General features: G+C 46.1%; 1 protein-coding gene across 1 annotated transcript in view; it reads right to left on the bottom strand.

Moving 5' to 3' along the window:
* Positions 1 to 16,082, bottom strand: part of ACAP3 (ArfGAP with coiled-coil, ankyrin repeat and PH domains 3) — a gene marked incomplete at its 5' end in the record, with an annotated part of 37,416 nt that overhangs the window by 789 nt on the left and 20,545 nt on the right. Inside the window, 12 exons of the mRNA XM_029087333.1 lie at positions 127 to 391; positions 551 to 643; positions 2,883 to 2,984; positions 3,401 to 3,505; positions 4,107 to 4,321; positions 4,844 to 4,938; positions 5,064 to 5,133; positions 5,666 to 5,874; positions 6,357 to 6,468; positions 6,906 to 7,006; positions 7,472 to 7,523; positions 9,852 to 9,964. Of these exons, the coding sequence (XP_028943166.1) occupies positions 127 to 391; positions 551 to 643; positions 2,883 to 2,984; positions 3,401 to 3,505; positions 4,107 to 4,321; positions 4,844 to 4,938; positions 5,064 to 5,133; positions 5,666 to 5,874; positions 6,357 to 6,468; positions 6,906 to 7,006; positions 7,472 to 7,523; positions 9,852 to 9,964 (1,532 nt within the window). The remainder of the gene's footprint in view (positions 1 to 126; positions 392 to 550; positions 644 to 2,882; positions 2,985 to 3,400; positions 3,506 to 4,106; positions 4,322 to 4,843; positions 4,939 to 5,063; positions 5,134 to 5,665; positions 5,875 to 6,356; positions 6,469 to 6,905; positions 7,007 to 7,471; positions 7,524 to 9,851; positions 9,965 to 16,082) is intronic.

Here is a 16,082-nt window from a genome sequence, read left to right as displayed (position 1 = left end):
TCAAGGAGCCCTGGCAAGGAAAAGGGGAATTTCTAAATCAATTCAGCCAGAAGCACTGAGAGGATGCATGAGCACGAACCAGGTTGTAAGCTGCCCGGTGTCAGTGTGCTCTGAACTAGCCAAGACCTCACACTCCCAAACGTGGCCTCCCAGCCGCTAACACAACATACCCCCATCACAGCTTGAATCAGAGGAGTTTTGTTTTCATCTTCATCATTCACCCAGTTGATCTCAGCACCATGTGCCAGAGCTTCTGCCATCAGAGGCAGGTTTCGGGCTTGTGCTGCCTTGTAGATTAACAAGCCAGGATGCAGCTCCCTCAGATCCTCCAAATCTGATGCTTCTTGTTCAATCTCTGCTTCACCGCTTGACTCCTCTGACACCTCGCACTCTGAGAGGCAGAAAAAAATGGAGAGAGATGACCCAAAAGCTTTGCATTTCCAACATCTTATGTTCCCTGTTGTTCTTGGCACCAGACAGGGCTGAACATCCATCCTGCCTTAGCACTAGCTGCCTTCCCACACTCCCACCACCAGGCTGTGACACTCACCTTCCTCTGTCACACTGTCCACCACCGAGCCAAACACCAGGATATCCGTGCTGCCGTCCGTGCTTCCTCCAAGCCCACTGTCACTGCTCAGACCTGCAGGGCCAACAGAAGACAAACCAAGCCCATTTTAATACCCAGGCATTGCAGTACCAGGCACAGCTGAGGCCAGAGGGGGAAAGGGCTGCTCAGAATGTCACACGCACACTGCGCCGGGCACGGCTGGCAAGGGAGAGGGGGACTGCTATCCCATTTAGCCCCGCTCATTAAAACTGCCCAAGGAGAAATTGCAAAGCCTTATGGTGTCCATGTCCCCATGCTGCCCTTCATGCAGGGATGCTCCAACATTGCCATGGCACTTTGGATGGCCAAGGACAGCCCTTGCTGCGATCCATGAGGGACACTGTGGCGTCGACTGGAGCAGAGCAGCAGCAGAGACAGCTTTGCAGCAGGTCAGGCAGTGTCATAAGCAAATAAAGACACCCCTCTGCTTTTACCACTAATCGTCTCAGTTTCCACTCTATCCGTGCTCTCCCCAGAGCTTTTCAGTTGTCACCGCGGTACTTGCTCTTGTGACAGATTATTGACCATGACTGGGACAAATAACATCAACAGTGTTGATATCTCAAGCCAAACTCAAAGCATTGTCCATTGGCTCATTCACCTTCACAGATATCCCTTCCCTTTCCCCACAGTGCTTCCCACCTTCCCTGCTCAGCCAGTGAAGGCTACACCACAGCTGACTACACACAAGAGTCATGAAGAGATTAAGCAACTTGTCCAAGGACACACAGTATGCCAATGGCAGAGAAACTTTGTATTTTCCAGCGTGCATCCGAAAGCAGCCAAGAAAATGACAGAAAAGAAGCAGGAATTGTCCCTGCAGGAACAGAGATGGGACATCACCTTTGTGCTGAGGGATGGTCAGCCCCTTTGAGAACTCTGGTTCGATTCACCTTCTTGCTGCTTTTAACTTCCCAATGACTGTAAGGGCTGGAAGTGTCTGTCCTCCCAGAACTCAGGAGGTTAAATCCCCATGATCTACCCCAAGACCTACCCTTAAACCACTGTGATTCAAAAGAAAAACAAGCCAGGTTGTAGCTGACAAAATGTTTCTAAAATATGAGCTGAGCAGCCTTTGCAAAGAGTAACAGCAGGAGAACCTGCAAGAACTAAAGACCTGAGCCTTGAAAACCACAGCAGAACAAGACATCTTAACCTTAAAAGCTGCCTGTTGAAATCTTCAGAGCATCTACAACAAGATCCCAGATAAAGAACAGTCTCTAAGTCAGCGGTCGTGAAATGATGGCTCACCAGTAGTCCTTCAGCCCTGTTCAACAGCCAAAGGAGACAATGAAGCTACAACAGGAAAGGTTTCAAGTGGCACATATCACATCTTTTTTTTTTATTTGCTGTCAGAAAAAGCATTGCTACTTTTTGTGGAAAGCAAACCCACTGCTTGGTGAGCCTGTGCTCTCTGTTGTGTCAGTACAAGCCAAGAGTGACTCCAGTGACTACTCTAGATCTACACAAAAGCAAGAAAGGAGGATTTGGCTCATATCACATGAATATTAATGCAGCATATTCCCAGATCTGCTTCCACTGAATCACTGATAAAATTCCTATTTTGTTCTAGAGGAACAAGATAAGGCTGTTGAGCAACTGAAGTCCTGCATCTCCCAAGTCTTGTTTCTGTTGACTGATGATCATAATGATCTTCAGTTGATCATCATGGTCTTTTCCAACCAAACTATTCTATGATTCTATGACTAATATCACTGAACTCCTTGAAACTGGAATAGCCCTTAAAGCACTGACTCAGACATGCACTAAAGCACCTTCTTCATTGATTTCCAGAGATAACATGTACTTGTAGCAAAGTCTGATTTTCTTTCTGCTGTGCTGACTCAGGACAGTAAATATTTCTCATAAGCTCATAAAATAACAAGCAACTGAGCTTGTAAGTTTTAAAAAGTTACAACTCCTCAGCTAAGTCTGCTAACAGACCACAGGACTAGGCTGTGGCAGATGGGAGTTGTCTGAAGTATTTCTTTCTTCCTATTTGCCATGAGATCCCACCTGTACAGGACTGGATCCTTTATTTCATCTGATGGACAGTTGCTCCTTTAAGGTGTCGTAACTTGACTGCTGGAAACCCTGCAAAGCTTTTTGCCTTTTGAAATCCTGCCAGCCTGTCTTCCCCACACAGGATTGGTAACGTTTGGATTCCAATCATTTGGCCAAAAGAAAATAAGTAACTGGCTCTGAAGCTTGGTTTGGAACAAGTAAAATTTGGGTGTCTCTTTTGCTGCTAACTGCCAGAGCGTCACCTTACCTCCGTCCAGGAGGAACGGCGTACCGCTCCCACCGGGACCAATGCCACTGCCACTCCATGGGCCACCTGTTAGCGGATGCTGCATAGAGATGTGGCTGGCACCTAGAGGAAGGTGGACGGAATATGAGGGGGAGTTCATTGTCACAAACAGAAAAAGAAAGATTGTCCGCAGTAAGACTTGCTAAAAAAAAAGGGGGGGTGGGGAAATTAAAAGCCAAAACTAAAACCAGAAAAGAGCCAATGGAATGCACAGTCTGGGAGTAAAAGATGTTGGGGAAAAAAAAAATCCCATCTGCTAGAATGCAAACAGCAGGGACTGACTGGATGGGATATTAAAATAATAAGTGCAATAAAAGAGCTATGGGTTGGAGTTTGTGCAACTAACTCCCCATCACTCTTCCAAAGTATTTACCCTCTCTGCAGTGAGGCCGATACCTTGCCTTTAAGTCTGGTGCAATGCCCTAGGAGAGCTGGGAAGTAACGTGTGTCAGGAGCAGAGACACTTTCTTTGTACTTACTGCGTGGGCCGGAGCCAGCACCAGTGTCAAAGTAGGAGAAGAGAGAGTCCAGCTCATCAGGGCAGAAGAGGGAATCTCGACGGAACTTCCTCTCCAGGGTAGCTGCTATTTTACACAGAGATTTTGAAACACGTTGTTAATAACATGCAAATGAACTGAGACACAGCTCTACAGTTGTTTTTTACACAGGCTGAGCCTGCAAGTCCAATGCAACCCAGATGTGTCCAGTGCCACGTTCATGCCCAGGTACACCATCAAAATATAACAAAGAATTGGCCACAAGTGAGGACACACTGCAGTCCAAGTCACCCCAGATCATTTTGAGCAGCCAGAACCCTTCATAAGCATGGCCTCTCACAGACCAGGCAGGTAAAAATAAAAGGATTGGAAACTTTTTAAAAAGCAGGAAGCTGGAATACAAAAGAAAATGCAAAAAGCAAGCTTAGAAGTTGCTGGATCACCCTGGTGTAATGATCTGCTTTAGTCACAAGAACCTCTTTGGAAAATGAAATGTCAGGAAATTGCTCTGAAGACCTGTGTCAATGGTTTGTGCAACAGCATTTTTGCTTATACCTCTGGCAGGCTGCAGGTCCTAGAGAAAGCCACAGCCACACATGTTCCTAGGACAGTCGTGTACACACCTACAAAGAGCAGTGGACAGGCCACCACAGCTCTGCACAGGGAGTGGGGCAAGGGAGGTTCCCACCTGATGACAACATGGCTGGCGATGCATTGCCTGCTTCATGGCGATACTTTCTACGAGCCGTGGGTGCTTTCGTGGTGCTGTTGTGTCTCTGGCACTTCTTCACACACCAGCGTCGAGGTTTCCGCTCATTCTCTGTTAAAGTTTCCCCATTTGGCAGCTTCTTCAAGAATTTCTTCTCCACATACTTCACCTTGATCCAGGCTTCCTTGTCCTGCCTAAGAGAAGAACAGGATAAAGCTGCACATAGGGGTCACAGGATTCGCCTAAAGAAAAGAGCCACAAGGAGATGAAACAGCTCTGGGTCATTTTATCAACCTGGCTTTGAGTCCTAAAAATCACTGAGGCCTCAAACATAAAAATATCTCCCATTCCAAAGCAAAGCTAAGAAGTACAATGTATAGCTAAGAGTGATGTTCAGCCCTACACAACACCACGTGCTTCAGTTACACGTATCTGTAAGGTCTCAGAGCAGGTGTAACCCCAGCAAGCCCTGGCTCCCAAGGATGTTTCACCAGGTTGCTGGCTGGTAATGCCCCACTGACCTTTCTGAGAGTCAAGCTCAGGTGAGCTACAGAGGGAGAGGGCTCAGGCAGAGGCTCTTGCAGTGGTCTGTGCCCTTGGTGAAGGGCCCATCACACTCTTGATCTGTCTTTCCAGAGAGCTTAGGGTATTGGGTTTAGCATGTGGATGGACAGCTTTCCAGAGGAGTGAGAGGAGCAGTGTGTGCTCAGACTCACCTGGAGCTCCCTGCTGTTGGCTTCTTAAGTCCCAACTCTTCACACTGTGCCTCATAAATCTGATTCATGGTACTGTTCCCCAGCTCACACATCAGCTGCAATACAACAAGGAAGGAATTAAATCTTCAGGTGAGGAGCTACCTTCCCTCTAGTCCAGCCTGCCACCAAATAAGACTCCCTCCATGTCCTCTATCTCTTTCTGTTCAGAGTTGACACTCACCTTCAGTAACTCTGGCTCCCAGGAGTCCAGTGTGAGAGATCGGACTTTGGAGCAGTGAACACCCAGACTCCTATTTATCCAAAAAGGAAGAAAACTGAAATGGTTACAGGTCTCAAAACAGAACTGCACATGCATCATAAGATGAACAAGATCCATTCAGTTCTTCTGTATTTATCTATAGACATGGCTATAGTGGAGTTTTACACATATGCAGACACAGAGGTACCTGCACACACAGGTAGCACAATGAGCAATTATTTTTTAATTTATCTGTACAAACATTATAGAATCCCAGACTGGTTTGGGTTGGAAGGGACCTTAAAGATCATCCAGTTCTAACCCCCCTGCCATCAGCAGGGACACCTTCCACTAGACCAGGTTGCTCAAAGCCTCATCCAGCTTGGCCTTAAACACTTCCAGGGAGGGAGCATCCACAACTTCCTTGGGCAACCTGTTCCAGTGTCTCACCACCCTCACAGTTGAAGAACCTCATCCTAATATCTAATCTAAACCTATAATCAGTTGTAATTCAGGTTCCACCATCTTTCCCAGGAGCTTGCAAGCCATCCCTGGCTGGCAGCACAGGGCACACAGAGCAGTACCTGTGGATACCAGAGCACTCGATGCACAGCAGAATGCCCAGGTTGATACTGGCCCAGCGAGGATCTGGCTGCCCGCAGTCACAGCACTGGTCATTCCCAGGGATGCTCTGCACTCTCTGCAAGATGGTCTCTCCCTTCACGCTGCGCTCCCGAGAGTCAGTAGCAGAATCAATGCTGCTGGTTGATGGGGAAGCAGTCCGGTCCAGTCTCTGCAGGGGAAAAAATGGGCTCTAGGATCTGCAAAGCACTGTGGAATGAAGCAGAGCTCTGCACAGCAGAGACATTGACAGGAAATGTTTTCTGAAGAAGAATAAACCAGAGCTAGTCCAAGAAGGGAACAGGTAAAGCCTCACTCATCTCTGTTATTGCCACAAGACAGCACTACACCCCATCCCTGCCCTGGGCGCGTGGGTAGCACGCAGAGCAGTGTCCAGCAAGCTACTTACTACCAGGGTGTCTCGCTCACACTTGTCCCAGCTAGGGAGCAAGCTCTTCCCAGGAGAACGTAATTCCCAGGGGAAGGTCAATCCAGAGAGTGAAGGCAAGAAAGTGAAGATGTCAGGACAACACTGATTTAAAGCCTTCCCTTTCCAAAAGGTCCACCCACACATACTGGACATGCCACAGCCCAAGAGCCCACCACCAGGGCTCTGAGACACAGTTACGGATCGTTCATGACCCCCAGGCTCACCTCAATGTAGTAGCTGTCCGGACTCTCCCGGTAGGCAGAGGCAATGCTGGCTTGGACAGCCTGAATCCAGGCCTGACGCAGCTTCTCCGAGTCAGCCTGCAGCATGCAGCTCCTGTGAAGAACAAAATCAGTTGGAAAGAACAAAGGGAGAGGATGCACAGTTTGGTCAAAATTGTTCCACTTCATCCTCATCACAGGCATTCCAATGAGGGTAGCACCTTGACTTGACAGGCAAAGGGGCAAAAATTAACCCTACAAGGCTGCACTGTCAGAGGTGTTCCCTTTCCAAAAATTTCAGGCAGGTCTGCTAGCTGTTTTGAAAAGCTGACCATTGCTGGTTTCACTGTCTATATGTTTATCAGGTATGTGCGGTCAAGATCTGGTTCATGCTGATGTCTGACACTTCAGAGGGACTCTGGGGTACAGGCAATGGTATCTCCCAGACAACATGTAATAGTCCAGGGCAGCATCTGTTCTAATCTAATCTCCTGCAGTTCCATGCACAGTCCAGCTACCAGGAAGATGGCCTAGGGAAGCCACCAAACTTACTTGGTAGGTGAGACGACCTCAAAGCAAAACCTCCTCTCTATGTCTTCACATGGCTTGACAGTACAGAGCCGCAGGTCTTCCACTACTACCGTGAGGACATCCTGAAAGGGTGAGAAAAGGTGGCTTTGTTGGCTCCCTGAATCTATGTCAGAATCAGGCAATGTCAGAAAATTCCTTCCCAAACCCTGCTGTTAGCATATGCTGAATCCAGAAAGAGCAGAGCCAGCCCACCACCAGGTAACTCTGGGGCAAGAGGAAGGGGTTGTACAGAACCAGAGCATGGGACAACACGCACATGAAGTGGTAGGATTGCTGGGGACTTTAACTTCCCTGGCTGAACAGGAAAATTGAGACCACCACAAACACCATCTGCTGCCACTTGGTTCTCAGCACAGTCTAACTCTGGAGCACAGTAACACCCGAATGGGCTTGCTGTCCTTCTGATCCAATTCCCCTTCCCATTCCTTCCACCCCACACCTCCACCATGGTACAGAAGTCCCCAGCAAAGCAGGACACCAGACAGATTGGCTAATCTGCTGATGTCATCTGGGGTAGCCTCACTGACCTTTAGCTTTTTCTGGTACACCAGCTGACTGTTCTGTATGGAGAACCACCTCCTGAGGAAAGACAGACAGACAGACATCAGAAGGAGTAGCAGCTGAGCTACAGAGAGGCAGTTTGTTCCACAGCAGAGCAGGATATCTCTGCATTTAAAAAGAGTGTAATTGATTCCTAGATCCCCTAGGAAAATAAGAGGAGACATGATTCTCTTTCTTCTGTCACTGCTGAAACGTTAAACACAGATAAAAGACAACAAAAGGACTTGACATGTCTGTGGAGAAATGGGAAAATCAGGTAACTGGAGGCCATCCCATCTATGTGCAAGCCCAGTTTGATGAGCTGATGTGGTTCTGCATCATTCTGAGCCGGTGTGACACGGGCAGTCTATGCTCAAGGAGCTCTGCTGTCACACGAAGCTGAGCAGAAAGTTCCTCTCTCATGTTCTGGTCTCTGCTCTCCTGATCTCTGTCCAGTACCAGCTCTCAGCCTGAACTGTGGATTTTGCTGCTCTCTCTGCCCACCCCCTCCTGCTCACAAGAGGGGGAGGCATGAACACTGAATAGCTGAGTGACAGCGAGAAGGTGATGAGTAGGCTGCAGGAGCTGTGAACAGCTAAGATGTAGGTAGATATGGCTAAGAGTGGGTAGGATACAAACTGTGTATGACTGGGATGTAGGAGGATACAGGGAGGATAGCTGGGATTTGGGGGACAGAGAAAAATTGTAGCTCTTGACACTAACATTACTTCAGACATGAGGAAAACCACAAAGTCCCAGATGGTCATGTTCCCTCCAGGATAAGTGCCCTTTGGAGTCACCCTTGAAGTCAGGGCTGTTGCCAGGAGAATGGAGTTGCCTAGAACTGTCCATCTCTACTATCACAGGAGTCAAACACGGGTTTTGAGATTAACCTGACACACTTTGGAACAACCTTCTGCTCCACAAAAACATGAGAGGTCAGTGAAAGCAGCCACGGACTGAGGCTACGCTTTGCTTAGGAAACAGCAAGCAGGAAATCCTCAAAGGTTGATAAATATTTAGCTACGATACCTCCCTAGTGCAACAGGAAGCTTCAGAGAGAAGGAATCACTTATCTAACCAATTCAGAGATCTCTAATAATTTCAAGTCTTTTTTTCCATGCAAATACAGGCAGTTTCTGTGCATACTACAATCTGTTCAAACCATTATTTATTCCAAACTCTAACATCAGCCTTGCTGTGGTGTATACTTTAAATGCATCCCATAGCAAGTAAAAGATATCTTAAAATTGTATCATTTCCCTGTTATGTGAGAGGAGGAAATGTAGGTCAAAAAGGTATTGATCTCACGCATTAGAAACTCACTGGGAGGGTTTGAATCCTTTTGCACAACTGTGTATGAAACCCATTGACTATCCCAAGGGAAATTAAACACACAAATATCGAGCAAGGCTAGAACATGAAACCTCTGCTCTCCTTTTCTTAAGATCTCTGGCAGATGTGGAGACTCCTGCAGGAAGCAGGAGCCTGGCATTCCCAGTGACCTACCAGATGAAATACCTATAAATTATTAAGAGCAGGGTCAGTGCACAGAAAGCCATTTCTCAGTTCCTGGCAGCACAGCTGATATTTTCATTCTCACATATCTCCTTGATCTAGATTAGACAGGTTTGATACTCACCCATGGCATGTCCTGCTGTGTTAGGGTATTTCTCTTAATTGTTATGAATTTACAGCTTTCCTAGGGCAAGACTCAAGCTGCACTGTGCCCTGTCTTCCTTGCATAGAACCTGCTCATTCTTCTATTGTGGAAGGCACTCTTTTTTTTCCCTCCCTTCTTTTTTACTAAGATGCAGCAAAACATGAGCTGGCTCATTCCATGATGCAGCCTAAGAGGAATATACAGCTCCACAGAAAGAAGCAGACTTGGTTTTGAACAGGAAAATAATTATCACTTACATAAACCACACAGCATCCAGCTCTTATACTGATTAATGTACATGTCTCCAACAAATCAATATTGAAAACCTGCAAAGCAAGTGGCTTTACAAGCTCAGCACATGAGTTCGAATGTGCTGGTAGAAAATTTATGTGGTCTTAAAACACCCCTGCAATGAAGCAGATGCTTACTCCTCATTTACTCTGAGCTGACTTGGCACCACGTAGCCAGGTTAGTGTGTTGATAAGGCTACATTAACCTCTCCTGAGGTCCTGTTCCTCTTGGGAGGACCTACTCAGATGCAGTTATGCCAACACAGCTTCAGGTTCTGATCTTGCAGCCAGCAGGTTCTGAGCAGAATCACAGAGTCCCTTTGGTTGAAAGGGACCTCTTCAGATCATCTAGTCTAACCCTCTGCGTTCAGAGTCTCAGCCCAAATATCAAATGGAATATGAGTTACTACTCACCTGTTCCATGTTTTGAAAGCATTGCTAGCTCTCTTGAAGAGGTAGCCTTCCATCACTACTCCATTCGGGGCATCAACATTAAACTCCACTTTTGAGTCATCATAGGAGAAGTCCTGCAAATACAGAGAGAGACTGAGACTCTAAACATGACTGTGCTCTCTAGGACCAAGATGGAGATGAGCCTGATCAAACATCAAGAAGAGAAAAACATCTACATCAGAATCCTAAGGTTCAGGCAGAGCTGTCTGTCACAGCACAGTCCTACGCCTTAGTGGGCTGCAGCCATGAGTAACAGTCACGAATTATCCTCGTTCCAGTAAGCTTATCTGTCCTTATTGTTTGAAGGAAAGTACTATATATATTTATATGTTGTATTTCTCCCCTCTGGTAGCTGATAAGGAGAAAGGCAGGCAGCTTATCAACCTGAAGGCTAAAAATTCCCAGTATCTGGGGAAGTCCACAGTGCAAAACAAAGCAATAGAGGTGCTTTTCACTGGCCATGTGTTAGCAATGCTGCTGCCACCTCTCTGTTCTGCAAGGGGCCAGGAACAGAGCAAACCCCAGCCTTTTCACACAGGGAAAACAGGCATAATGATTTCTAGAAGGGAAGACTTATCAATTTAATTTTCATTAGCTATCACAATATGCCATCTCCAATCTGTGCTCACTCAATTCTCTCTGCTCTGCGAGCAGTCAGAGCTGATTTGTCAGGTTTGGTGCTGATTCATCAGCTAGATCTCATGGATTCTGACAGCTGGTGAGCAAGACACAGAGCAGAGGGAACAGCAGCTGCTCTCACAGAACGTGGGATCCCTCTTCCTGGGCAATGCTCTGCCTCCTTCCCAAGAGAAACTGGGTCATGAAACCTAAATGACATTCCCCTCTGACCTGGGGAACTGAGGCACATTGTCTCTTTGCAGACTGATTCCACTCTAATGATGCACCCTACCCACACCTCCCTTTCTCTCTCGAGCACAAATATGTCCCCCAGTCCTCCCTGGTTCAAAGACACAACAGTGCAGTGAGAACAGCCCCATTAAGTGAAGTGCCTTTCCCAGCTCAGCATATGAAGACCCCTGTGATATTGTGTTGCTAAGCAACATGCACTTCACTCTCATTAAGATGAGTTATTTTCATGTTCAGAGATGCACACTTGCCTGGGAGGTGTCACAATAATACTGATATGGAAAGAGGAGATATAATGGGACAGGACTGAGTCATTCCTTGGAAAGGCAGCATGATGCCCAATTAGACACTGGAAGCTGCTGTAAGGAACAATTAAGAGGGTCTGCTCAAGCCCCAAATTTTCTTGCCATAAGAGGATGAATCCCATGGGGGTCCCCTTCTGCAGATGTCTTTCATGTACATATTGCAAACAAAGGCTTGAGGGAATTTTTCTCTAACTCATAGATATTAGAATGTGTGATTTTTTTTGTAGCTGTTCCAAAGTGACAGTTCTATAAATTTGTGGAGAATCTGCACTGGTTTATAATAAATAATGCAAACATCCCCAAATCTGGACTTCAATGAAAAGTGGACAGTGATGTAGGGCAAAATTCTTCCAAGCACATCTTAAAAATGACCACTTAGCTGTGCCTCATTTTGTGGAAGAGGTAAAAATAAGGGGGAGGGTTTAAATCATCTGATTTCTTCAGCTCTCCTTACATAACCAAGCAGTGTGATGGTAAGAAGGATATATTGCTGATAAGTGCAGGAGGGACAGATGGGTTGTACACGTCACTAGAGTAAATCTACTAAAAATCAGTGGAGTCAAGCCAGGTGGGAATTTAACCTCACTGAGTCTGTATTACACCTCTCTCCAAACTGCATGGCTGAAGAACAACAGCTGCAGGCACGTGGAGTTGTTCCTTGCCTTTGAAGGAACTCTGACCTGTGCCGAGCCCAGATTTAGAACGAGAAAATGACACACAAAACCACCAAGTACATAGACAGCTAAAAGGACAAAAAGCCATCTGGATGATGTCCAAACACAGAAACACATAAAAACCTTCCAGCCTTGTAAGTCAAGCCGTGATGCCTGGGAGATGCTGGTGGAGAAGGAAGGTGTCACCCATTCTACAACATTCAAAGTAACTTTATTGATTTAAATCCTACCCTTGACAAAGCACTGTAAGAGTACACACATGTGAGTTCTCTTGTCCTCTCTTTTTCCATTTCCTGCTATACATGAGATTTTAATAAACCACTTTTTACCAAATTCTTCCCACCATTACAATGGACGCAGCGTAAGCAAGTCTGGTCTAAATGAGTGTGGACTGATTTATTAATTCTGCAGTTAGCACCTCATTATCTGTAATATGAAAAAATGCTTGACACAGAAAAGGCTTCCTGGGATTGGGATGTGAATGGTTCTGGCTACAACTGCACATGGAATCACGATTAGCAACAGCAGGGACACGTTGGATCACACATGGGTAAAATAAATCGGATGTCTTCCAAAATAAGAAACCAGATCTCTGCCAGCATCTGCTTCCCTTTTCCTTCACTTGCAGTAAACCACACCAATCTTTTCTCATCTCCCCTTCCCTTCTCAGTCCTGTCACTTGGAGTTTACACAGAGGCTGCCTGGGAACTGATATTCTTTTAGAAATGACATCACAATGGTTTCCATGGGAGCACACTGAATGCTGCTGAAGCAACAATGAAGTAACACATTCCAAGAGACACATCCATAGGGATGTGAAAAAGGGCATTAATGCAGACACTTTCAAACCAGCAAATGGAAAGCAAAAAACCCAGCACAAGCATAAACAGACCTGTGAAAGAAGAAAAAAATAAAAAGAAAAATCCCATTTGAAGGTTGCCTCATGGCCCACTCACTTAAGAACTCCCTTGTCCAGCTCCACATTGCAGAGGCCGGATAAGATCTTCCAGTTGCTCCTGTGAAGCCAGTTTTTCATGCAGAGAAAATAGCTGATGAAGATAAATAAACCTCCAGCTTCAGTGAAGAGACTTAATATGAAGAATGAAGATGCCCCTCACCAGCCTGGAACTCTTGCAGGTGGAGGGAGTCTTCTAAGCAAGGAGCCCTAAGAGGATACCCACTGAAGTAGGAAAGTCTTGTCTGCAGGTTCATTCCTATCCCAAAGAGCACAACATCTGGCTGAGAACAGACAGAACCTTCCTCTAAAATACCAGAACTTCCTTAAAATTATTGAAAATACAATCACTATGGCAATGGCCCTCCCTGAAAACCCACTGCATTACTCCCTTGGTGTATCAATTCAATGTGGAAATAATGATACTGGCCTTTTCTGTACAGTGCTTTGATTTCTACTGATAGAAAACACTATCAAAACCAGGCAATCATGACCAGTGAATCATTTCAGTCCAGGTGTTTTTTAGATATTCAGAGAAATATTTTACTACAAACATCCATGTTATTTTATTTTCAATCAATACCATTTAGGATAAGCAACAACACATGTGATAGATGCTTTTCCTCATAGAAAACAAAGGCTTTATCCAAAAGTGTCCTCTTTACTTAAGTAACCAACAATGCTCAGCATTTAACAACAATAACTCTAATAACATGATGTATATATACATCCATGCATCGAAAAGAACTCCTGGAGGTGAGTTAAGAGCTGTATGTGACTAGTTTGGCTACTCAATTCTAAAGAGAATGTAATTGAGAGGAATAGTCCCATTCCCTAAGGATGCACACATCCCCCCTGCACACAAACACTGGTGCATGCACATTCTGTTCTCTTCTGGTGCCTGAATATATTTCAAAACCTTTTCTCTATCTGGCTGTTTTTACCTCTGTGTATACACTGTGCACAATCCAAGCCCCTCAGAGCAGATGGGATTTGGAGGAGGGCTCTCCCACCTCCATTCCCGTTCTGCCCAGACAGCTTTCATTCATTTCAGCCAAATCCCATTTACAGACCTTTTGTTTCTTGAATTTCCTAATGCTCAATGATCTCCCTGCTCTGCAGCTCGCCAGCAGATGATGCACAGAGATCTGTGCCCTGTCCCACAGCTTTTCCATCCCAGAAACAGAACTAAACACATTCGCTTTCCTGCAGTAATAAAGCTGTACTTGCTTTTGGGTCACAGCAGCAAGCCAGATCCTACAGGCACAATCCTTGCTCCCCCAGGGAAAAGTGCCCTCCAAACTTTCTCCCCAAGTCAACCCAACCCTGCAGGAGTCTCCTTACCAGGAGGTATTCAAGCCTGCCGAAAATCTTCATGATGCCAGCTGCAAGGGAGGTTTTGCTGCTCTCGCCTAGAGAGCAGGGAGCAGCTCTGTGTGTCCTCTCTCTCTCTTCGCTCTCTAGAGCAGCATCTCTGCTGAGCACCGTGGGCTGGCAGGGAAGGAGGGATTTCTTTTTCAGCCCCTTCTCCTTTACCCCTCCCTACTCCTTTTTGGGAAGCTTTCAGCTCTGCCCTTGGCTCCTGTCAAAGCAAGGGGCAGGAGGCAAAGGAGGTCTGCTGGCTCCTGGCGACCACCTGCTTACCCCCCTCCTCCTGCCTCCCATTCACAGTCAATCAGCTTAGAGCAAGGGCTAATTAGCATACAGGGCTAATTACCATACAGCTGTCATGGAGGCCCAGAAGGGAGTGGGAGAAGCCAGGCAACACACAGCAAAGTTGACAGGAAGACACTGACCCAATGCCTCCCTGACCTTAACAGAGCCAGGCTTGTCTGCCTTTAGCAGAACCACCAGTAACACCAGTCCTGCTCCCCTGCAGCTGGGGAAATCGGGGTGCTGCAGTGCCATATGGCCCCCAGTTTGTTACTGACCAGCTGGATTAAATGAGGCAGAGCTCTGCCTTGGCTCTCCATCCTCCCTTCCTGTGCAAACAGGCAACAGAAGCACAACTGCTTCCCCCACTCCTCCAGAGCAGGGAACAGGTATGAGGCTGCACAGAGCTGTTATATAGCCCTGCATCCTTCTGCTTTCAGAGACCAGCCAGTTTTGGTGCAGTGGAAGGATTTGGGCAGGTCAGGATCTGCAAGGGAGGACTGCTTTAAACATTACAGCTTCTCATTGCAAAAAAGTTCCTAGGCCTGTGTGTTTCACTGCTAAGTTCTCCAAAATTATTCTCCTGAGTGGAGAAATCAACCTACATCAGGCCCCATGTGTCTTTGCACATCCATCTGAAGCAACTGAGCCCACATAAAAACATACAAACTCATTATACATGTGTTTTAAAGATAGTTTAGTTCAAAACACAAGGGAAAGGCAGATAGCTTGATACAAGATTATCTTCTCAGCCTCTGCAGAAATGTGTCCCATCCTGCAGTCCTTGCACACGTGCATCCCACACACCACAGAAGAAAGGCACCTCCAGCCTTCATGCTGAAGATCTCCCCTCACAACTAATCCAATATTTATTGTAGGCCATAAAAATTGAGACTCTTCCTTTCCTCTTGCTGATTTTATTGCAACCCTTTTTGTACAAGTGAGGATTATTTTCATGTGAAGTGTGAAGCTGCAAATGGAGCTCTTTAAGGTTTTGGAGGTGGGAAGGCAGAGATGACAGCAGTTAAAATGACAGCTTGAAATGACAGCTGCCCTAGGGATCTGCCCCAAAGGTGGTTGATGTTCTGTGGGGAAAGGGTGGTACAAGAACAAGGCACTTGAATTCCAGCATCAAAGAAAATTGTTGATATTTGTGCTGAGATTTTTCTCTCCTAAATTTATTTTAATTGAAACAATAATAAAACAAAATGCCACAGACCACTTCCTTATGAACTTGGCTCGTACAAGGCTGCCCTCCACACCTCAAAGCTGCCCAAAGACAATTCATTGAGCAAGAGCCTATCTGCACAGCTCCCCCACCCCAAGAACACTTAAAAATAGATTTTTTAATGTATTATTTCAACTGGATTCCCTTTCTGTCATGCCTTAGCAGGCTGTTTGGGAAGACAATGTGTTGAGGAAAAAAAGGATACTTCTGCCACTCCTCTCTAATTAAGGATAACTAAATCTTCACATTTTCAAGAGACCAGAGGGTATTCTGGGCTCAGCATGAAGACATATATTCAAATACATGCTGTGCTCCCTTTGGAGACAGCGAGATGCTCACCAGATGCAGAGAGCCATGCTCCATTGCAAAGGGAAGAGCAAGACTGACTCAAGAGTAGCTGAAAAGCAGTCTCAGAACATTTCCAGGCAGGAAGCTTTAAATCCTAAATTGCAGTAGGGATGTTCAGCTCTCTTATAAGCTCAGGCACACAGAGCCACAGATCTATGCCTA

The sequence above is a fragment of the Antrostomus carolinensis genome, unplaced genomic scaffold (assembly GCF_000700745.2).
Source record: "Antrostomus carolinensis isolate BGI_N321 unplaced genomic scaffold, ASM70074v2 scaffold23861, whole genome shotgun sequence".
Lineage (NCBI taxonomy): Eukaryota > Metazoa > Chordata > Aves > Caprimulgiformes > Caprimulgidae > Antrostomus > Antrostomus carolinensis.
Note: the sequence above shows the minus strand (reverse complement) of the source record. Positions and strands in the feature narration are given on the sequence as shown.